Source organism: Acipenser ruthenus, chromosome 40, assembly GCF_902713425.1.
Source record: "Acipenser ruthenus chromosome 40, fAciRut3.2 maternal haplotype, whole genome shotgun sequence".
Taxonomy (NCBI): domain Eukaryota; kingdom Metazoa; phylum Chordata; class Actinopteri; order Acipenseriformes; family Acipenseridae; genus Acipenser; species Acipenser ruthenus.
The window spans coordinates 10999947-11022602 of record NC_081228.1 but is presented as its reverse complement, the minus strand read 5'-3'; the positions used below and the strand labels follow the sequence as shown (position 1 = coordinate 11022602).

Genomic DNA, 22656 nt, shown 5'->3' with positions numbered 1-22656 from the left:
ATTTCTGTTTGCATTTTTATTGATTGTTACAAATACAAGAGTGGAGCAAAGCCCCAAAAATCACTGGGAATTGTGCGACTCGAAGGTGATTCAGTTGCTTCTTCTTCTTATAAGCCTGGTCTGCTGTTGTGATGACTTCTTCATTCATTCTGCAACTGGAAACATAAAAACAGATCCGTGAGCATTTTCCATTGTCATTTTCCATTGTCATTTTCCATTGTCATTTTCCATTGTCATTTTCCCCAGCGATGCAGATACAATGTCAGGGGGCAGGCATCAGCACAGCAGCACTGCGGTCTATGGCAGTGGCAGTTCTCAACCACGGGATGGCTCTCAAAGGCAATGCCTCGTCTGCCCTAGAAATATTAGTAGAGGGCACAGCAACTCTTTGTATAGCTTGGCCTCTTTTGTAGATTTCACGTCTTTACATGGCAGACCCCTGTATTCTAACTGGGCTGTTTTTGTACATGAAAACTACAGATATCATGAGGTACTAATTCTAACACCCTAGTGACCACTGAGATAACAAAAAAACAGGCAGCATTATCACAAATGGATGAGTGCTGCAGTATTGCATTCCCTAGTTCATCTCAGTCTGTACAAGTTGATTGAAAATCTGTTGTTTCAGGAGCCTTTCCGTGACTCCTTCACACTTTGTATTGGAGATCTATTTAATAAAATCATGTTTGCATTATTATAACACATGTTAGGACAACATTATTATGAATACACATTTGCATGTTTTGTAGGTTTTCCAAGTGATTCTGAAGAGTTCTGCTTGTGTTATGCATGCTAACTATATGTCCAACTCCAGTAAAGCATTTCTGAAAAAGGTACACACACAAAGACGAACCCAGAACACATGAAATCCACACAGAGCTTCTTACACAAGTATTTCTGCAGTGCCCCATTCAAACACAGCATGCACCTCAATCACAAACACACGAAATCCACACAGAGCTTCTTTACGTACCAAACTTATACTTGGCTGAGAATCCCGTCCCCACATCTGAGCCGTCACTGTGGAACTGAACCACGGCAGCGTTTCCACTGGAGGTGAAGGAGGGAATGGGTTCAGAGCCACAGTAGGTTTGCTGTACAGGGGAGGTAGTCACGGGTCCATCTCGGAGAGTGAGATAGTCGTAGGAACAATCCTCAGAATACTCCACATCAAAGGAACTGATGGTAAGCGAGACCTGAAATGAAACACAAAAAAGGATCTGCAGTCCAGCTAAACATCGGCATGCTCCCGCATGTTTGAGTCACATTGAAGACAATGAAATGGACGTTATAAAAGCTACATCATTTAATATCAAGATATAGATTTGTTTGCCCTCAGTGTTAATGCAATTGTTTTTGCCCTTCAAGGACCTCTGCAGACGTTTCTCCAAGTGGCTCAGGTGAGTAATGAAGGTAGCGAGGCGCCTCGATCATTCAAACAGAGATGCTGCTGGTTTGTTCTTGTGTGTTTCTTACCTTGTACCCTTTAGGGGCGTTGATGATCCACATGCAGTCTGTATTAACGGGATATTCCAGTGGATAATTGGGAGATGTCAGTGTTCCACTCACAGCAGTCAGTATGCCTCCGCATTGCACTAGAAAATGAGAGTTGCAGTGTATGTGTGAAATGCTGGAAACCCCTTTTAACTTGGGACAGGAGAAGCAAAAGAACATGTTAAATAAAGCACTTACTGGATTTACTGCAGCCATAAAGCATATTGATCTTTTGAATATCTCTCGGAGACATTGCTATTCTCTGACCGATTTCTACCGTTTCATCTGGAATGGGTACAATAGTGAACTTTCCGGTTGTATTTGAGAAAGCATCTCTGTGTGGAGTGAAAATAACAGTGTTTTATTCAGATCAATACTGAAAAAGAGAAAAGATCTCCTCACATTGTGTGGCAGGTAATTGAGACAGGCTGAAAACCTGGACTTTCTGTTTCTTCTTACCTTCCATAGTGCATGATGGAGGTGTAGTCGTATGGCATGCCCAAGGTATTAATGTCCTGCTTGTAAAAGTTCGAAACTTGGTCTGTAAAGGGAAGGAGATGCTGGTTAAGAAGGTAAAGCTGCTACACCAGAATCTGGTTCTGTGTTTTACTTCCAGACACCTATTGTAAAAGCATTAGTGAGAGGTCTCCAGTTATTCATTGAAATGATAATGCATTCTGAAATCCCATTATAAACCCTGGCTGAACTGCACACACTTGTTTTCAACATGCCACTAGAGGCTCCTGTGAGTGTCGGGGGTCCTTCCTTTCTCATGATCCCTGCAATAAGGGCTGCCCAATTAGCACAGACTCCTACCTTTCTTGAGCTCTGACTAACAGTTGAATCACTCTGTAATGAAAGGCTATTGGGATACAAAGCCATGGTGAATGGAATATTTGTGTTGCTGCTTTCCACCCTCCCCTCAGCTCTCTCTCCAGTGCTCTTTATTGTGATTGTGTGAGCGCTCCTGGAAAGGACTCCTTGTAGTTTCCTTACCTGCTGGGATGTACTGCCAGTTGATTCTGACATAGCTGTCGCGGTCAGGTCTGCTCTGCTCATGAAAGAAGCCTAGTGCATGGATGAGCTCATGTTGAGCCGTGGCTTTGTAAACACAGCCTCCCTTTGACAGGGACACTTGCTGAACGCCTTTATACTTTCCAATATTGGACCAGCAGCTATGGGTGGAAAGAGATTCCTGTTTAGAAATCTTGTACTTTTGATCTGTAAAAGTCGTTGCATATTTGTGAAGTTTTGAGACACGCTTGCTATACACCTTTAACCTTGAAAGCCACTCAAATGGTAGGATTCGTCAGAGACACACAGAGTGGTTATTTACCCGTTCTGAGGACTGATATTTATGTAGTCTTTTTCTGTAGTTCGCTGTTTAAATTTGATGCAGGTCTGTGCTTCGAAGTCTGGGAATGCGCTGGAGATTATGTCCTTCTCTTTAGCACCTGTAAAAAAGGATAAACCAATTGAAACACATTGATATTTTAATATATCAAAGCTTAGCATCTCCCAGACAAGAGGGACCAATAACACTACCTGCAGCACCTCCATCCATTACACTGACAACTTTAAACACAACACCCTTTCGAAAGGACAACTAGATTCCTGCGCACAGAGAAATACAGAGCTCTCCTTTACAAACAAGAAACGTTTCAAAGATCAATCCAAGTCTCTTCAATGTCCTTGTTTAATTAAATATGGTCTCACTGGTGCTATAAAACATAGTGAATGTTAATATAAAGCATTCTTCCAAACGTTTCGTGTACATACTGTATTCACTGGAGATAGTATAAGGCACGTAAACAAATCCATCAGAGGCCTTCGGCCAAAAGCAGGAGTTGTCCGGGCAGTTCATGGCGTTCCTGGAGTTTGACACGACAATGTCACCCTCCATCAGATGCTCTTTGATTCCTGTTTGAAATTTGAGCAGAGAAACGTCTTAAAGGGGAACTTGTTTTAGCCACAATATGCATTTTTATGTACTTCTCTAGGATCAAAGAAACAAAACACATCAATATATTTGAATGATCATTATGTTAGTGGTAATGGGCAGTTTACAGACACAGGTAAGACCCTATCAAACTAATCTCAATGTGCTTCTGTTAAGAGTGCATAGATTGTAGAAATGAAGACACCGATCTCAAATAGAATATGCCAGCCTTAACTTCTATTCAATAGCAGACCCAATATTTTAACAGGCAGTAAACGTCTCTTCTTTATGTTCAGAGGCTTTCCTACCTTTATTGGCTTCTAAGATGATGCTGAAGACATCCTTATCTTCAGGGATCCCTGGGCTACGTCTTTCTCTTTGACCTACAGAAGCAAAGCACCCCAGTGTGAAATCCTGTGTGCAGGGGCAGTGTGTGGAATACAGTGCTGTGTACTAATACTGGAAGCGAATGCAATCGAGCCCCCCTGTGACACACTGCTGACACTCTGACCATCACTCATGCACTATACAGTGAAAGCATTTCCTCCAGCATGTCACCTGGGTTACAAACACACACACAAGCACACTGGCCGTGCTGAAGAGACTCCACATTCAGCTGCTTCACTGTTTGGGTGCAGTTTTGAGTTTTTGTCCTTTCAAGTAAATTACACACCAGACTAAAGGTTTATTAATCTGGTCCAGTGTGTCTGGGATCCTGAATTACAAAGATGAACTCACTGCAATGTAAAATTCAATGGATAATTTTTTTTTCTCGTATGGGACATACACATATAAAAACAAAATCTAGGAACTTGCCTTTTCCGCTGTGGTCCCCCTGCAACAATATAAGAATGGAAAGAAAAACATGGAGCCGTTAGTGAAATGTTTAAGAGCCCAGTGAAAATGCATTTGAAATGAGAAGCGCTGCAGCTGTGTGGCATTGTTACCTTCAGAGGCTTGCCGTGTGAGACACTGAGCAGCAGTGCTAAAGTGGCGAGCACCAGTTTGTGATCCATCTTCATCTGCTGCTGCAATGTTCTGAGAAGCTCAGGAGATTCGTCTTTCCTCTTCGCTTGATGCTTCAGCACACCTGCGCATGGGCTTATATACACCCAGCCAAAGGTGTGTCCGTCAAGGGAGCTTAAAGCCATTCCATTACTGGATCCACACGTGACTCCAGATAAGACAAAGTTTGCATTGGGTTTTAAAGTCCTTAATCTTGTGTAAAAGCTGAGAGCATTCAACTCTGGCCACAAGTGTTGCATCACCGATAGAATGAACTCATTGTGCTTCATAAAGTCGAATGAAACCTGCTGAATACGTTAACTTACTGAATTATAGACCGCTTTGTAGTTTTCCATAGACCTCGTGAAAAATGTGACATTTTGAAATCTAGCATGAAATACTTTATTACTGTTATGGCTATCGGTAGACTTTTTGTGATATCGTTTTGTAGTTTCTTTGATTACATGATGTTAAATAAAATATCTAAATTATGTTTGTATAGTTTATTTGTACTCAATAATGTCTCAATTCTAAAGTTGTACGTGGTGTAAAACCTTTGGCCATAGCTGTGATTCAGTATGTCAGTGTACGCACAGTACAGTACAGAGATATATTGTTCATTTTACAGATGTGCAATCCTAGGAAACAAGCTTGATTTCAGTTTGAGCTCAGCAGTCGCTTTTTTGACAGAAAATGACACCACAGTGAAGACAGTGGCTTTGTCATTAATTGTACCACACACACAAAGCCAAAGCCATGCTCAGATATATAGTAAAACGGGTTGAATTTAAATCAAGGGAAGTAATGTTAAAACTTTACAATGCATTAGTAACACCTCATCTGGAATATTGTGTTCAGTTCTGGTCACCTCGCTACAAAAAGGATATTCCTGCTCTAGAAAGAGTGCAAAGAAGAGCGGCCAGAATTATCCCGGGTTTAATTGAATCTATTCAGTCATGAACAAAGAAGACAACGAGGCAATCTGATTCAAGCATTCAGAATTCTAAAAGGTATTGACAATGTCGACCCAGGGGACTTTTTTGACCTGAAAAAAGAAACAAGGATCAGGGGTCACAAATGGAGATTAGATAAAGGGGCATTCAAAACAGAAAATAGGAGGCACTTTTTTACACAGAGAATTGTGAGGGTCTGGAATCAACTCCCCAGTAATATTGTTGAAGCTGACACCCTGGGATCCTTCAAGAAGCTGCTTGATGAGATTCTGGGATCAATAAGCTACTAACAACCAAACGAGCAAGATGGGCCGAATGGCCTCATGGCGTTTGTAACCTTTCTTATGTTCTTGTGTAATGCCATTCAGCATTAAGGCATGTCCGTCACTGTCTCGCATGTGGATGGTGGACGGGGTTTTGCAGTATTTTTGCTGAGTTTGTTGTCTTCCTGTGTGTTTCTAGTGGAGTTGCTTTACCAGCTACAGCAGCTTCAGGGTTTTGCTCATTTTGAGTGCCAGCGCTTGTCAAATTCTCTTTATCTAGTCTAATAACAAACCAGTCCCTGCTTTCTATTCAGCGCAGAAGATGCTGCTGTATTTGCTCTGGGCCCAGCTCCTGTTAGCACACTGTAGTTGATCAGTCAATGGAAACAGACACTATTACAATGAGCTCCTCGGAACCGGACAAGCACTGCTGGACAGAACGGCCTCCTCAGTTTAATCTGGACATGCAAGTACCAGCAGCTAGAACATTTCAAAACGAAACGCATTTCATTGTTTTTACATTGAATATGTGTTGTGTGATATACACCATAAAGGGGAGGAGCGCTTTGAAGATTTGAGGATTGACTGTTCATTGTCCTAGAATCTTTGTAAGCCTACATTCCCACACCTTTGTGGACATTAACCATCTAAAGTCATCCAGAGTATCTACTGTGCTTTGTTTAAATACACCTACTGTATAAACAACTCATACACAGCACAGCCCTGTCATTGCCAGTGCACTTAGTGATATACTCTGCAATGGAGAAGTTTTAAACACAACTAAAACTGACTCCAAGCTGTCTGGATCTGCACCTAAACTGTACAATGTGAAAAGTAACCTAGCTCTGATATCAAATGATGGCACCAGACTTGAAACTGTACCACGATAGCAATACCTTGGTTCTTGGCTTGACTCAGTGCTATATTTTGAATACCATATTGAACATGCAGAGTTAAACTGGGACTTCTTCTATACAGGCAGGCAGTGTCTCTCGCTTGGACAGGCCAGCGATATTACCTTTAATAGACTGTGCTGACTCAGTATACGAGAGCGCTGCACAGACAGATCTGACAGAGTTGCTTCCCATCTACAACAGTGCTGCCAGATTGCAGCTGAATGCACATGAAACACACATGCATGGAACATATAGCAGTGCAGTGACATGTCAGTGGACAAAGACCCCAATGAACACACATGATAAACCTGCTCCACACTAAACACAATCCCAAACACGTTGCTTAGAAGCCTGGAACTAACCCGCCCACAAGCTTAATTTAGGAGTCTTCTCAAACTCCAAAGAAAATGATTGACTGTATTTTTTTCCTAGTCTTTGTAACCCTAGATTCAGCCTCATCTCTTCCACACCTTAATTTGTATTATTGATCTGGAGGCGTTGGTATTTAATGTATCTATTGTTCAGATTCTGCCCTGTTTGTACACTCACTGTACCAACAATACACCCAGGACATCCACAAGCCTGAATCACACACTGAATCTACCAGTGAGATGGACTTATTAATAAACATGGCCAACCAGGATAAATGCAAAGTATAACTATGGGAAAAATACCATTCTCAATTACTGGGGTAAACCTTTACAAAAGGGCCTCCAAACTTCCAGCTGGAAAACACTGGAAAGCCAGGAGGGAGCCCTCTCATTGTCATCGTGTAATATTTCCAAATGAATCCACGTGGACTGCTTTACAGTCATGGATGAAGGTAAAATGAAACAGACTGTGCAGTCTAACTCATCAGTGTACAGGCTGGGGACGGCTGATGCTGTTAACTTGCTTGTTTCTTGTATTTTAGTTGCTAGTGATGAAATGGAAGGAGCTCCAGTAAAGCTCCTCAGGTGAACATTTCTATCAAGGGTGTGCCTGCAATGGCAGCCGTCACAGCGTCCCAGCTCTGGAAAGCACCGCGCTTTTATAAACCCGTTAGTTCTGCATTGAAACGACTTCCACAAAACTAGAGCAGTTTAAAATGAATGAAAGGGGAGTGTGTGGAATTAAAACAAACTCCTGACTGTGTGGTAGAGTCCTGAGTGTGAGAAACCAAGCTTGTTTCCTAGGATTGCACATGTGTAAAATGAACAATGTATCTCTGTACTGTACTGTGCGCACACTGACATACTGAATCACAGCTATGGCCAAAGGTTTTACACCACGTACAACTTTAGAATTGAGACATTATTGAGTACAAATAAACTATACAAACATAATTTAGATATTTTATTTAACATCATGTAATCAAAGAAACTACAAAACGATATCACAAAAAGTCTACCGATAGCCATAACAGTAATAAAGTATTTCATGCTAGATTTCAAAATGTCACATTTTTCACGAGGTCTATGGAAAACTACAAAGCGGTCTATAATTCAGTAAGTTAACGTATTCAGCAGGTTTCATTCGACTTTATGAAGCACAATGAGTTCATTCTATCGGTGATGCAACACTTGTGGCCAGAGTTGAATGCTCTCAGCTTTTACACAAGATTAAGGACTTTAAAACCCAATGCAAACTTTGTCTTATCTGGAGTCACGTGTGGATCCAGTAATGGAATGGCTTTAAGCTCCCTTGACGGACACACCTTTGGCTGGGTGTATATAAGCCCATGCGCAGGTGTGCTGAAGCATCAAGCGAAGAGGAAAGACGAATCTCCTGAGCTTCTCAGAACATTGCAGCAGCAGATGAAGATGGATCACAAACTGGTGCTCGCCACTTTAGCACTGCTGCTCAGTGTCTCACACGGCAAGCCTCTGAAGGTAACAATGCCACACAGCTGCAGCGCTTCTCATTTCAAATGCATTTTCACTGGGCTCTTAAACATTTCACTAACGGCTCCATGTTTTTCTTTCCATTCTTATATTGTTGCAGGGGGACCACAGCGGAAAAGGCAAGTTCCTAGATTTTGTTTTTATATGTGTATGTCCCATACGAGAAAAAAAAAATTATCCATTGAATTTTACATTGCAGTGAGTTCATCTTTGTAATTCAGGATCCCAGACACACTGGACCAGATTAATAAACCTTTAGTCTGGTGTGTAATTTACTTGAAAGGACAAAAACTCAAAACTGCACCCAAACAGTGAAGCAGCTGAATGTGGAGTCTCTTCAGCACGGCCAGTGTGCTTGTGTGTGTGTTTGTAACCCAGGTGACATGCTGGAGGAAATGCTTTCACTGTATAGTGCATGAGTGATGGTCAGAGTGTCAGCAGTGTGTCACAGGGGGGCTCGATTGCATTCGCTTCCAGTATTAGTACACAGCACTGTATTCCACACACTGCCCCTGCACACAGGATTTCACACTGGGGTGCTTTGCTTCTGTAGGTCAAAGAGAAAGACGTAGCCCAGGGATCCCTGAAGATAAGGATGTCTTCAGCATCATCTTAGAAGCCAATAAAGGTAGGAAAGCCTCTGAACATAAAGAAGAGACGTTTACTGCCTGTTAAAATATTGGGTCTGCTTATTGAATAGAAGTTAAGGCTGGCATATTCTATTTGAGATCGGTGTCTTCATTTCTACAATCTATGCACTCTTAACAGAAGCACATTGAGATTAGTTTGATAGGGTCTTACCTGTGTCTGTAAACTGCCCATTACCACTAACATAATGATCATTCAAATATATTGATGTGTTTTGTTTCTTTGATCCTAGAGAAGTACATAAAAATGCATATTGTGGCTAAAACAAGTTCCCCTTTAAGACGTTTCTCTGCTCAAATTTCAAACAGGAATCAAAGAGCATCTGATGGAGGGTGACATTGTCGTGTCAAACTCCAGGAACGCCATGAACTGCCCGGACAACTCCTGCTTTTGGCCGAAGGCCTCTGATGGATTTGTTTACGTGCCTTATACTATCTCCAGTGAATACAGTATGTACACGAAACGTTTGGAAGAATGCTTTATATTAACATTCACTATGTTTTATAGCACCAGTGAGACCATATTTAATTAAACAAGGACATTGAAGAGACTTGGATTGATCTTTGAAACGTTTCTTGTTTGTAAAGGAGAGCTCTGTATTTCTCTGTGCGCAGGAATCTAGTTGTCCTTTCGAAAGGGTGTTGTGTTTAAAGTTGTCAGTGTAATGGATGGAGGTGCTGCAGGTAGTGTTATTGGTCCCTCTTGTCTGGGAGATGCTAAGCTTTGATATATTAAAATATCAATGTGTTTCAATTGGTTTATCCTTTTTTACAGGTGCTAAAGAGAAGGACATAATCTCCAGCGCATTCCCAGACTTCGAAGCACAGACCTGCATCAAATTTAAACAGCGAACTACAGAAAAAGACTACATAAATATCAGTCCTCAGAACGGGTAAATAACCACTCTGTGTGTCTCTGACGAATCCTACCATTTGAGTGGCTTTCAAGGTTAAAGGTGTATAGCAAGCGTGTCTCAAAACTTCACAAATATGCAACGACTTTTACAGATCAAAAGTACAAGATTTCTAAACAGGAATCTCTTTCCACCCATAGCTGCTGGTCCAATATTGGAAAGTATAAAGGCGTTCAGCAAGTGTCCCTGTCAAAGGGAGGCTGTGTTTACAAAGCCACGGCTCAACATGAGCTCATCCATGCACTAGGCTTCTTTCACGAGCAGAGCAGACCTGACCGCGACAGCTATGTCAGAATCAACTGGCAGTACATCCCAGCAGGTAAGGAAACTACAAGGAGTCCTTTCCAGGAGCGCTCACACAATCACAATAAAGAGCACTGGAGAGAGAGCTGAGGGGAGGGTGGAAAGCAGCAACACAAATATTCCATTCACCATGGCTTTGTATCCCAATAGCCTTTCATTACAGAGTGATTCAACTGTTAGTCAGAGCTCAAGAAAGGTAGGAGTCTGTGCTAATTGGGCAGCCCTTATTGCAGGGATCATGAGAAAGGAAGGACCCCCGACACTCACAGGAGCCTCTAGTGGCATGTTGAAAACAAGTGTGTGCAGTTCAGCCAGGGTTTATAATGGGATTTCAGAATGCATTATCATTTCAATGAATAACTGGAGACCTCTCACTAATGCTTTTACAATAGGTGTCTGGAAGTAAAACACAGAACCAGATTCTGGTGTAGCAGCTTTACCTTCTTAACCAGCATCTCCTTCCCTTTACAGACCAAGTTTCGAACTTTTACAAGCAGGACATTAATACCTTGGGCATGCCATACGACTACACCTCCATCATGCACTATGGAAGGTAAGAAGAAACAGAAAGTCTAGGTTTTCAGCCTGTCTCAATTACCTGCCACACAATGTGAGGAGATCTTTTCTCTTTTTCAGTATTGATCTGAATAAAACACTGTTATTTTCACTCCACACAGAGATGCTTTCTCAAATACAACCGGAAAGTTCACTATTGTACCCATTCCAGATGAAACGGTAGAAATCGGACAGAGAATAGCAATGTCTCCGAGAGATATTCAAAAGATCAATATGCTTTATGGCTGCAGTAAATCCAGTAAGTGCTTTATTTAACATGTTCTTTTGCTTCTCCTGTCCCAAGTTAAAAGGGGTTTCCAGCATTTCACACATACACTGCAACTCTCATTTTCTAGTGCAATGCGGAGGCATACTGACTGCTGTGAGTGGAACACTGACATCTCCCAATTATCCACTGGAATATCCCGTTAATACAGACTGCATGTGGATCATCAACGCCCCTAAAGGGTACAAGGTAAGAAACACACAAGAACAAACCAGCAGCATCTCTGTTTGAATGATCGAGGCGCCTCGCTACCTTCATTACTCACCTGAGCCACTTGGAGAAACGTCTGCAGAGGTCCTTGAAGGGCAAAAACAATTGCATTAACACTGAGGGCAAACAAATCTATATCTTGATATTAAATGATGTAGCTTTTATAACGTCCATTTCATTGTCTTCAATGTGACTCAAACATGCGGGAGCATGCCGATGTTTAGCTGGACTGCAGATCCTTTTTTGTGTTTCATTTCAGGTCTCGCTTACCATCAGTTCCTTTGATGTGGAGTATTCTGAGGATTGTTCCTACGACTATCTCACTCTCCGAGATGGACCCGTGACTACCTCCCCTGTACAGCAAACCTACTGTGGCTCTGAACCCATTCCCTCCTTCACCTCCAGTGGAAACGCTGCCGTGGTTCAGTTCCACAGTGACGGCTCAGATGTGGGGACGGGATTCTCAGCCAAGTACAAGTTTGGTACGTAAAGAAGCTCTGTGTGGATTTTGTGTGTTTGTGATTGAGGTGAATGCTGTGTTTGAATGGGGCGCTGCAGAACTACTTGTGTAAGAAGCTCTGTGTGGATTTCGTGTGTTTGTGATTGAGATGAATGCTGTGTTTGAATGGGGCGCTGCAGAACTACTTGTGTAAGAAGCTCTGTGTGGATTTCGTGTGTTTGTGATTGAGATGAATGCTGTGTTTGAATGGGGCACTGCAGAAATACTTGCACAACATGACATCAGCTTATTGAACAATGCAGCATTAGAGCTTGCACTGCAATGGAAGTGTAATGCAATCATGTCCAGTAAGAGATTAGCAAGTGAAGGTGGTTTAAGAAGCAGCAGCGTGTTGGAACATTTCAAGCATCCTTCAGCTCCCGTTAAAACTCAGTACAAATACACATGCTGTGAAACAGAAGTTTAATGAACTCAACTGATCCTTGAATCTTCCCTTCTTTGCTGTGTAACGATGATAATACAAGGTGCTCACGTCTCCGTTTCTATTCTTACAGTTCCAGTATGAACAAAGAACACGACCACAAGAGTTTCCTGGATTTGAACAAACGTGCCGATTACACAAATATGAATGTGTGAAGCAGAAAGTACAGTAAATGAGAAAATAAAACCCAATAAGAATGAAATGATTATACATCTTTTTAAATCTGGTATTGTTTTTGATTAACAGGTATTGTATTTGTAATAATGAATAAAAATGATTGTTTCTTTGACGAGAAATGTGGTGCATTTATTTTTTTCTTAACAAAATCCGTAACAGATGAGTTTTATAAGATGAGATGCTGTAGCAGGTGTTGACTCTTCCATAGAAACTCCAGAGCGCCCCCAAACTGAACACTTTAGAACAGCTGCAGTCTTCTTGTTCTGAGGACTGGCATGAACACACGTCCACTCCTGTGTCCCTGCTGTCCAAACAGGACACTGCAGCTCTGCAGGGCAAAGCCACTAATCCCTGCACAGGAGTTCTGGGACAGACCAAGCCAAAGAGCATGGAACGGATCCCAGGCTGCCATTCACAGAGGGCATTTTAAATGGAGGAGAAAGACAAAAGGGCAAAACATGATACAAGAAGATCATAAAACAGTCACAACACAACACAGCACTATACTTGTATAAATCACCCCCCACACCCCCCCCCCCCCTAACAGTGTTAAAATAAGAACTAAAAGTCAATGTTCCAGTTCTACCACAATATTGATTCCTCTGTGGATAGTGTATTATAAACAGGACAGACGAATGTATGAATGTTTCTGAAGTGAGGGTCATCAGTCTTCAGTGCAAACAGAACCCGATTCCTCACACATCTGTAGTGTTGCTGTATATTGCCCAAGCTCAGCTATTTGCTCTTCCTTTCATGACTTTTATGATGCTTTTTAAGGGATCCAGAATGTCTGAATCTCTTGTCACATACAGTACAGGGAAAGGGCTTCTCTCCAGTGTGAATTCTCTTGTGTACTTTTAAGATCTTGGCTTGTCTGAAACTCTTCCCACAATCGGCACATGGATAAAGATTCTCTCCTGTGTGGATCTGGCGATGTGCAGCTAGAGTCCGAGGCTCCTTGAAGCTCTTCCCGCAGACAGCACAGCGATACGGGGCCTCTCCTGTGTGAACCCGCTGGTGTCTCTTGAGGTTCTGCCCCTGGCTGAAGCGCTTCCCGCACACAGTGCAGTGATACGGGGTCTCCCGGGTGTGGGTGCGCTGGTGGATGTCCAGGCTTCTTACATACTTGAAGCTCTTCCCACACACCGTGCACAGATAGGGGGTCTCTCCTGTGTGAGTGCGCTGGTGTGTGGAGAGTGCAGTGGAGTCACGGAAACCCTTCCCACAGTCAGCACAGAGGAACAGAGCTTCTCCTGTGTGAACTCTCTGGTGTTTTATAAGAGCTCCCGACGCAGCAAAGCTCTTCCCACAGTCACAGCACTGATGAGGATTGTCTCCTGCATGAATCTGCTGGTGGGTATGAAGCTGTCCGACCTCACTGAAAGTCTTCAAGCAGGAAGTACACTTATAGCGCTCGTTTGTGATGTGAATTTGTTCATGTCTCTTCAGGTCCCCAGACTCTCTGAAAGTCTTCCCACAAATAGTGCACTTATGGGTGGTCTCTCTTCTGTGAATTTTCTGGTGTGCATCCAAAGCTCCTAAATCTTCACAGCTTTGCTCACAGTCAGTACAGTCATAGGGTCCCGTGTGACTCTTCTGGTGTTTTTTAAAACTCTGGGAGAATTTGAAGCTTTTCCCACATTCTGAACACTTATAAGGCGTCTCTGTGGAGTGAGTGCGCTGGTGGGACTTCAGGTTTCCTAAAGTTTTAAACTTTTTCTCACAAACATCGCAGTGGTAGGGGGTCTCGTTGGTGTGGATTCTCTGGTGTACTATTAGATTTTTAAGGAGCCCAAAGCTCTTCCCACAATCAGTACAGGGATATGGTCTCTCGCCTGTGTGAACTTGCTGGTGTCTTTTCAGGTGCACTGACTGACTGAAACTCTTCCCACAGACAGTACAGTGATACGGAGTCTCTCCTGTGTGTGTGCGCTTGTGCAGGGTAAAAGATTTGGAGTACCTGAAGCTCTTCCCACATTCAGAGCAGTGATACGGTCTCTCTCCAGTATGAAGTACCAGGTGACTTTTCAAGTGTGAGGACTGGGTGAAGCTCTTCCCACAAGCAGTGCACACAAAGGGGTTGCCTCCGGTGTGAATCCTGTTGTGGTTTATAAGGGCTGTGAGGTTTTTGAAATTCTTCCCACAGTCGGTACAGCGGTTTTGTGATTTCTGGGATTCACTCAGACTGTTCTCTCTTGCAGGAGCTCCTGGTCTACACTGCTGTAAATGTGTGCTGCTGTTAACTTGCCCGCTTCCTAGCTCCTCTTCTGGGTGCGCCGTCTTGAGATGGTTCTGAAAGTGCCGCTTCCCAGTAAAAGAGACCTCACAGTGCCAGCATGTGTGCTTCTGATTACGATCCGCTTCAGAAGAGTGAGAGAGAACAAAGAGAAAGAAAGTTACACATCCAGAAACGACTCTCAGAATCCTGCGCTTTATAAGCAGTAACTAAATAAATAAATTAATAAATAAATAAATAAAATTACATAAATGGTGCTGCGAGCCACATTATATGATGTTACCATCAGGCAAAATGTTTTCAAAAGCAAGACGTCCCAGGAGTACAGCGGCACCCCAAATGATACCCATCTCAGAATAACTGGGAGGGAGGTGTGTTCTTCACACTGCACAGAAATGAGTTTGTGCAGTGATGCATTATAACTGGGAGGGAGGTGTGTTCTTCACACTGCACAGAAATGAGTTTGTGCAGTGATGCATTATAACTGGGAGGGAGGTGTGTTCTTCACACTGCACAGAAATGAGTTTGTGCAGTGATGCATTATAACTGTGAGGGAGCTATGTGCACAGGGCCAAGTCTATTATCAACATGCAGATTGTGTTTGGTGTCTATTGTAAGATTTACAGTATTACACTTGATCCCTGAAATGGAAGTGCTAGCATGAGAGAATGATCAGATGAAAGCCACATTATCCCTCCCTGTCTTACCTGCTCATGAATTCTCTAGGTTTGTACTTACATGTTCCACTGGTGCTGGAGGAGGAGGGGGCTGTTTTCTCTTTAGGTGTGTTAGTACTGGTTTCTTTAGAGACCTCTGGTTTAATATGGACAATTCCCAGTTGAGACACATCCTCTGCATAGTCAGCGTCCTCCTGCTCCCGGACTGGCAGCGATCTCAGTTCAGAGAGCTCCTGTTTAACATGGGCAGGCTCCGGTTCAGGGAGCTCCTCTTTACTGTGTCTGGAGCTGCGCCGAAGGCATTGCGCATTACTTTGAACTGAGGTCTGCCTTCTCACTTTTTTATAAGTCACTGATTTCATTTTACAAGAGGATTTCTCTTCCACACCTGTATCAAACAAAACACAATCAAGTTATTTAATCTGAACTCCACCAGATCACACCCCAGCAAACTCCAGCAGATCACACCCCAGCAAACTCCAGCAGATCACACCCCAGCAAGCTCCAGCAGATCACACCCCAGCAAGCTCCAGCAGATCACACCCCAGCAAGCTCCAGCAGATCACACCCCAGCAAGCTCCAGCAGATCACACCCCAGCAAACTCCACCAGATCACACCCCAGCAAACTCCACCAGATCACACCCCAGCAAACTCCACCAGATCACACCCCAGCAAACTCCACCAGATCACACCCCAGCAAACTCCACCAGATCCACCCCAGCAAACTCCACCAGATCCACACCAGCAAACTCAACCACATCACACACCACAGTTTAAAAGCATCCCTGTGAGGGCAACGCAAAATATAATAACACAGGAAGACCTTGTAAAACATGTCTAACAGAAGCTTAACATTTATAAAGACATTAAAACACACAGGAACACATAACAATGTCCTTATCAGAATCACATTTTAACATCTAAATTGTAAGCTAGTGTTTCATTTCGTGTTGGTTTGTGGTGGTATTTGTGTGAGGGCTGGGTGCTGTGGTGTAACGTGCTCAATACTGACAGCGCGTGTTACACAGTCTTATCTACACATTAAACGGGAACTCGTTCTGTGATAACGCTTTGAATAAGCACGCCGGTGTTTGGCAGCGCAGGCAGTTCAATGAAAATGGCAACTTGTAACGCGCTCTAATCTGGCTAGCCGAAGTACAGTCAACCTTAACGGTGATGTAATGCACTGAAATAAGAATCGCTTTTGGCCGCACTTTCAGTACAATCATATCCAGAATAAAACGCTTTCTGAGAGTAGCGCATTAGGTCTGTGGGACTACGTTGAGTACAACACCGTTTTTATTTTAGAGACCATTATAATCCTCACGTTTTGCTCCCTGTCTAAATACAATTTGGATGTGATATAATTAAAACACTGTCGCAAACACCCCTGTGCGTGCGTGTACTGTCTTTCATCCTGGAAGTTAGTTTGATAGTACGGCTATGCAGGCGCGAAATGAATACAACACTAATATTACTCATAAAACAGCCCCGGTTTTTATAAACAACTTTTCGGAAGACGCCGAGAAGCTGTCTGATTATACTTTTTAAATACATTATATATCTATCTCAGATTTCGGAAGTAACCATGAACCGGTACACCCAGTCTTACCTTCTCTAAACGTGCCTCTGTTACACTGATATCTTCCACAAAGAGACCGTCGCAGCACTGTGACGTCACTTTCAGTGAAATCATAGATGTGCTACTGCGCCTAGATTTAACCATATGCGCTGATAATGTGTTTCTCGTGAGAAGATGTCGTTTGTCACAACTCTGATATTGACCGCTCTGCTGTCTTTTTAGTCAATGTCTTCATGTTATTTGGGTATTGCATACATAAATGCAAATGGATAAAAGACAAACCAAATGTAAATGTTCTTTCTGATTGTAAAATGTGTAAGGAGCGAGGTCAGAGCACGGACATAGATCTACAATAGTAGCAGAATTATTATTATTATTATTATTATTATTATTATTATTATTATTATTATTATTATTATAATTATAATGAAACGACCCTTTATTGTAAATACATTGCGTTTAAATCATAAAAGTGAATAACATCATTTTCTCAGTGTTTCAAATTTTTAAAAACGTATGAAGTCTGTTTCGCTGTTGCCCAGGGTCCACTGATGAAATATATTATTAACTGGTGGATGATGACATAACGTAATGCTTAAGAATGATAAAATATAAAGAATAACTTCTCCATTATTATTTTTTTAAATATTTAATAATTGTATTTTTTAACTTGCAATGTAGGTAGAATAGTTAGAATAAATGCAGGCAGCAGTGTGGAGTAGTGGTTCTGGACTCTTGACCGGAGGGTCGTGGGTTCAATCCCAGGTGGGGGACACTGCTGCTGTACCCTTGAGCAAGGTACTTTATCTAGATTGCTCCAGTAAAAACCCAACTGTATAAATGAGTAATTGTATGTAAAAATAATGTGATATCTTGTAACAATTGTAAGTTGCCCTGGATAAGGGTGTCTGTTAAGAAATAAATATAAATGGGGTGTACAAAATTAATCTTTATTGTATATAGCACCTTTCATAGTGGATCACCATCACAAAGTGCTTTACAAGATGCAGTAACAGCAAGAGAATCCATAATACTTTAACTACAGAGAAATGCATAATACATGCATACAAAATGAAAAATACTGTGCGCTGTGCAAGCGTCCCAGCTGACTGTGTTGTGATGATCTCAGTGGAGTTCCTCACTCACTTTCTCCAGATACAAGGAAGCACAGTGCTGTGAGAACTGTAAAACAGAACTCACTTCAACACAGTTTAAAAGTCAGTATCATTCAATTTGCAACCAAAGCACTTCTTTCATTTGTTCATATACAGTTCATATCTTTCACCATTGGCAAGTCATATTTCTTATTAAAAAAAAAAGGTTTTCAAAGAATTTACAGAAAAATTCAAACAGTTTTGGCAACAAAAAAAAAGTTTGTGTATCTGTTAATCTTTCAATACCTGGCTGGTTTCACAGGCCACAGTTAGCACTCATCTTGGTTAAGTGATCCGAGAGGGCTGATGAGGGTCTGTGAAAGCAGCCAGTCGTGTTTGCAGAGAAGAGCTTGTTTTATGGGTTAGTATGTTTGTTGGAAACGATACGAATGACTGCAGCGGATCTTTTCAGTCCTTGTTTTCTGGTGTGATAATGCAGTGCTCTCATATTCATTTACCCAGAAAACGAGGCAAATCCGTGCTGAGCCCATGCTGTGCAAGAGCTCTTCACTCATTCACAGAATACTAATAAACAGTCATGCATGAGAGAGAGAGGCTGGCAGGATCCGTCATGCAAGGGCAGTGCTGTCTAATTGAAGTTACAGTGTTACTGTTCCAGCCTCACGTTGTTGATGTTGCTGGCTGCCCTGATAGCCGACTTCATGGCTGTCTCAATCCAGGCATGTGGAAGTGCAGTGTGCTCTCCAGCAAAGTGTATTCTCCCTTCGTTCTTGAATAGAGTGGAGGAATAGTCATTCAGCTGATAGGGGGTGAATATGGCAAAGGCACCGAGACTGTATGGATCTAAGCTCCACTTCTTCACCACTCCTGCTCCGTCCCAGAGAGCGCGAATCTCTCCTCCGTGAATCTTGACGAGATCTTCAAGAGCCACCTCCATACACTCCTGATCGCTGAGCCCCAGGAACAGGGCAGAGTCGTCTGAGGCGGTGTATGAAGCAAGAATCACCCCTCCGTCTGTGCCCTGGAAGCTGTGACTGGGGTAATAGATGAACCTGGATGGAAGATCGGTGATCGACTTCCCTCCCCAGATCCCTTCTTTCTCCCAGAACCTCTGTCGAAAGCTCAGGAAGATCTTGGTAGAGCTGGAGTAGTGAACCGAGCGAAGAGCCTCCATCTTGCTGGCTGACAGGGGGGGTGAGAAGTCTATAAACAGAGAGGCTTTGGCGGTGGCGGTGGCAGTGAGGAGCAGGTAATCAGCACTGACGTTCATGACGGAGGAATCCTTCTGGCTCTGATAAAACACAGTGACACCCTTTCTGCTCTGCTCTATCCTGACAGCTCTGGAGTCCAGGAGAACAACAGCACTGAGAGATTCATAAAATGCTCTCGGAAGGTTATCCAGACCATTACTGATTTCGAAGTACCTGAAACAGAGAGAAGGCACTTTAGTAGCTGAAACGTTTTGGGGGCTTGTCGCATAGCAGGTAATGCAGTCGCCTTTCTCGCCTACAAGTTCAAATCCGGTTCAGGTCACATAAGGTAGGGAGTCACTCAGATAAAGTATAACTAAGGCTCATTAGGTGGGGAGTCACTCAGATCATGTAGCAGCTAAGCAGGGTCCTGTCCTATTTCTACACCTGACTGCTCATGAGAATCTTACCTGGTATTATCATTGATGTCATATTCGATTCTTAGACTCTCAGTGAAGGCGGTGAAAAAGAAACTGTTCTCATCGAGAATATCTCCAATCATACGCACAGCCCCTTCACTCAGGTTACCCTCTTTAACTAAATACTCCTGCAAGAAGCAATACAGCATTCACTTAACTGCATGGCACTCACGTTAAGAAAACCAGCTCATCAGATGCATTGCACAAAGATTGTAGTCTCAGTTAAGACTGCTGTAAAAACAACAATGAATGATCCCATTCCCAGGCTCTGCCAGCCTGTGTGATGTGCTAGCATTGTGTCTTCATGCTGAAGGTGTGAGGAGATGAGAAGTTCTAGGTGTGTTTGTGCAGTGGAGCCGGACTCTTTCTGTGCCGAGGTTAAGACCCATGTGCTCACCAGTTTGCACCCCAGCCTGTGTGATGTGCTAGCATTGTGTCTTCATGCTGAAGGTGTGAGGAGATGAGAAGTTCTAGGTGTGTTTGTGCAGTGGAGCCGGGCTCTTTCTGTGCCGAGGTTAAGACCCATGTGCTCACCAGTTTGCACCCCAGCCTGTGCTGTTAACAATGCAGGTTCCATGCACTTCAGTGTGGTTATCAAGCCTTTGTGTTGTTCTGTACAGCTTCATATTAACACATGCAATGCGAATGTATTCACCTTCACAGAGTAGGAGTCGTATTTCTCCATCACCTCGCTGCAATTGTATCCACTCTTCTTCAGATCATCCATCACCTGTAGGATCATTATTTCAGAGATCAGAGCCCAGCTGTGCCTCTCACAGACTCATTGAAACCTCTCCTAACTCAATGAAGGGGTCTCTTGGAAGCCCTCCTGCATCTCTGACAGAGACTCATTGAAGAGCCTGCCTGCTGATTTCCCTCGTTCCTGGGCGCTCACAGGGTACCTCAGCACATCTGGATTCTCCTCCACAGTGTAGGCTCTCTTGTGGACCCCGTTCACCTGGTACCAGGTGTTCCTGTTGTCCTCAATGAAGGGGTTCAGTTTTAAACCCATTCTTTCAGCGAAGGTCAGGACAAGCCTAAAGAAATGTGTCACCATTATTACCTGTCTTTCTCAGCCCTTGAAACACAGTCATGTAGGCAATACAGTTTCTTTGATCACAGAAAAAAAGAGTTTCCCATTCGCCACGGTGCCTGACCTGTGAAAACTGGGTATCCTCATTGCTCCCAGTTCAGCGTACCAGCCCCCGCTCTCATTCCTGTGGGTGTGCACACGTCCACCAATGCGCTGGCTCGCTTCAATCAATATGATCTGCAAACATCAACCAGCATTCACCGTCATTCTCTTACAGTCACACATGACGTCAGCATTGAGGTCACAGTTTAACAGGCCTGATGAGTTCCTATTGAGGGCAAAGTAAAACCACTGGCAATATGAAGGTCTACAATTGGTTTGGATTTTCTGATTTAGCTGAGATGGGAAAACACTTCCACACTACAGTACTAAAGCCTCTGTGATGCAGAACCTCATGAACACTTCCACACTACAGTCCTATAGTCTCTGTGATGCAGAACCTCATGAACACTTCCACACTACAGTCCTATAGTCTCTGTGATGCAGAACCTCATGAACACTTCCACACTACAGTCCTATAGTCTCTGTGATGCAGAACCTCATGAACACTTCCACACTACAGTCCTATAGTCTCTGCGATGCAGAACCTCATGAACACTTCCACACTACAGTCCTATAGTCTCTGTGATGCAGAACCTCATGAACACTTCCACACTACAGTCCTATAGTCTCTGTGATGCAGAACCTCATGAACACTTCCACACTACAGTCCTATAGTCTCTGCGATGCAGAACCTCATGAACACTTCCACACTACAGTCCTATAGTCTCTGTGATGCAGAACCTCATGAACACTTCCACACTACAGTCCTATAGTCTCTGTGATGCAGAACCTCATGAACACTTCCACACTACAGTCCTATAGTCTCTGTGATGCAGAACCTCATGAACACTTCCACACTACAGTCCTATAGTCTCTGTGATGCAGAACCTCATGAACACTTCCACACTACAGTCCTATAGTCTCTGTGATGCAGAACCTCATGAACACTTCCACACTACAGTCCTATACTCTCTGTGATGCAGAACCTCATGAACACTTCCACACTACAGTCCTATAGTCTCTGTGATGCAGAACCTCATGAACACTTCCACACTACAGTCCTATAGTCTCTGTACCTCGTGTCCAGCCTCCTCCAGTAGTTTTGCTGCAGTCAAGCCAGAGATTCCTGCTCCCACGATGATGATGCGCTTCGGAGAAGATGTCTTCTTCAGACCGTTCTGAGCGATTTGCAGTAACTGCAGATAGTCAGGATCAGTAAAGCATTTATCCAGTGCATCATGATCATGTGCCTTTGTTTCCAGCGATGCAAACATGAAGCCCAGAAACAACACTGTGAATGAAGGAAGTGAAACTTCATACAATTACACCATTCCACACAGCAGTGCTTTCATTTGATGGGTGCAGCTTAAACACAGAGACATATAATATTGTGTTACGTTCCTTCAGCTGAACAAGGGGTCAGATTCCCGGGTTATTTTCAGGGATCCAGTCTGTTACTCTGTTCAGCTTGATGGTGCTCACAATATATTAGTATTGTTATTTTTACTTGTGTCAGCATTGACTTTTTTAAACTCAGGTCCAGATGAATGGAAACTGTCAGTGTGATACAGACTGACCCCCCTATATCTTCAGAGTCTGACACTCTCAATAACATAAACTAAATCATAGTAATACTAACTGGATATGTGCTTCTCCAGATCAATGCAAACTGTCAGTGTGATACAGACTGACCCCCCTATATCTTCAGAGTCTGACACTCTCAATAACATAAACTAAATCATAGTAATACTAACTGGATATGTGCTTCTCCAGAT

The 22656-nt window shown here is 43.0% G+C and overlaps 4 protein-coding genes across 4 annotated transcripts; 1 reads left to right on the top strand and 3 right to left on the bottom strand.

Annotated features, from left to right (window-relative positions):
* Position 1: 1 nt before the first annotated feature.
* LOC117966634 (hatching enzyme 1.2-like) lies at positions 2-4511 on the bottom strand. Its single transcript, XM_059010233.1, has 11 exons — positions 4381-4511; positions 4250-4268; positions 3742-3816; positions 3274-3414; positions 2831-2948; positions 2491-2669; positions 1954-2035; positions 1693-1829; positions 1477-1595; positions 974-1196; positions 2-155 (listed from the first exon to the last, which is right to left on the bottom strand). Exons 1-11 carry the CDS (start codon positions 4453-4455, stop codon positions 145-147), a joined length of 1179 nt encoding a protein of 392 aa, XP_058866216.1. The 5' UTR covers positions 4456-4511; the 3' UTR covers positions 2-144.
* A 3779-nt stretch (positions 4512-8290) lies between these two features.
* LOC131708093 (hatching enzyme 1.2-like) lies at positions 8291-12585 on the top strand. Its single transcript, XM_059010193.1, has 11 exons — positions 8291-8421; positions 8534-8552; positions 8987-9061; positions 9390-9530; positions 9856-9973; positions 10135-10313; positions 10769-10850; positions 10975-11111; positions 11209-11327; positions 11608-11830; positions 12363-12585. The coding sequence occupies exons 1-11, from the start codon at positions 8347-8349 to the stop codon at positions 12371-12373; spliced, it is 1179 nt and encodes a 392-aa protein (XP_058866176.1). The 5' UTR covers positions 8291-8346; the 3' UTR covers positions 12374-12585.
* Positions 12586-13010: 425 nt separating this feature from the next.
* Positions 13011-17075, bottom strand: LOC131708092 (zinc finger protein 883-like). The gene is made up of 3 exons (XM_059010192.1): positions 16993-17075; positions 15441-15767; positions 13011-14826 (listed from the first exon to the last, which is right to left on the bottom strand). Exons 2-3 carry the CDS (start codon positions 15739-15741, stop codon positions 13202-13204), a joined length of 1926 nt encoding a protein of 641 aa, XP_058866175.1. The 5' UTR covers positions 15742-15767; positions 16993-17075; the 3' UTR covers positions 13011-13201.
* A 1648-nt stretch (positions 17076-18723) lies between these two features.
* On the bottom strand, positions 18724-22155 carry LOC131708059 (L-amino-acid oxidase-like). The gene is made up of 6 exons (XM_059009975.1): positions 21958-22155; positions 20904-21016; positions 20589-20783; positions 20402-20510; positions 19738-19874; positions 18724-19501 (listed from the first exon to the last, which is right to left on the bottom strand). The coding sequence occupies exons 1-6, from the start codon at positions 22153-22155 to the stop codon at positions 18724-18726; spliced, it is 1530 nt and encodes a 509-aa protein (XP_058865958.1).
* Between the last annotated feature and the right edge of the window lie 501 nt (positions 22156-22656).

What these genes read in the sequence shown, in the direction of transcription:
- LOC117966634 (XM_059010233.1), bottom strand. Translation starts at nt 4,455, where the DNA reads ATGAAGATGGATCACAAACTGGTGCTCGCCACTTTAGCACTGCTGCTC. An exon ending in TTATGGCTGCAGTAAATCCA is followed by an intron (nt 1,596 to 1,692) that starts GTAAGTGCTTTA and finishes CTCATTTTCTAG; the next exon opens with TGCAATGCGGAGGCATACTG. An exon ending in ACGCCCCTAAAGGGTACAAG is followed by an intron (nt 1,197 to 1,476) that starts GTAAGAAACACA and finishes GTTTCATTTCAG; the next exon opens with GTCTCGCTTACCATCAGTTC.
- LOC131708093 (XM_059010193.1), top strand. Translation starts at nt 8,347, where the DNA reads ATGAAGATGGATCACAAACTGGTGCTCGCCACTTTAGCACTGCTGCTC. An exon ending in CATCTTAGAAGCCAATAAAG is followed by an intron (nt 9,062 to 9,389) that starts GTAGGAAAGCCT and finishes AATTTCAAACAG; the next exon opens with GAATCAAAGAGCATCTGATG. An exon ending in AATATCAGTCCTCAGAACGG is followed by an intron (nt 9,974 to 10,134) that starts GTAAATAACCAC and finishes TTCCACCCATAG; the next exon opens with CTGCTGGTCCAATATTGGAA.
- LOC131708092 (XM_059010192.1), bottom strand. Translation starts at nt 15,741, where the DNA reads ATGAAATCAGTGACTTATAAAAAAGTGAGAAGGCAGACCTCAGTTCAA. An exon ending in CTCCAGCACCAGTGGAACAT is followed by an intron (nt 14,827 to 15,440) that starts GTAAGTACAAAC and finishes ACTCTTCTGAAG; the next exon opens with CGGATCGTAATCAGAAGCAC.
- LOC131708059 (XM_059009975.1), bottom strand. Translation starts at nt 22,155, where the DNA reads ATGTTTGCATCGCTGGAAACAAAGGCACATGATCATGATGCACTGGAT. An exon ending in TGGAGGAGGCTGGACACGAG is followed by an intron (nt 21,017 to 21,957) that starts GTACAGAGACTA and finishes TGATGTTTGCAG; the next exon opens with ATCATATTGATTGAAGCGAG. An exon ending in AGGCTCTTCAATGAGTCTCT is followed by an intron (nt 20,511 to 20,588) that starts GTCAGAGATGCA and finishes TGAGAGGCACAG; the next exon opens with CTGGGCTCTGATCTCTGAAA.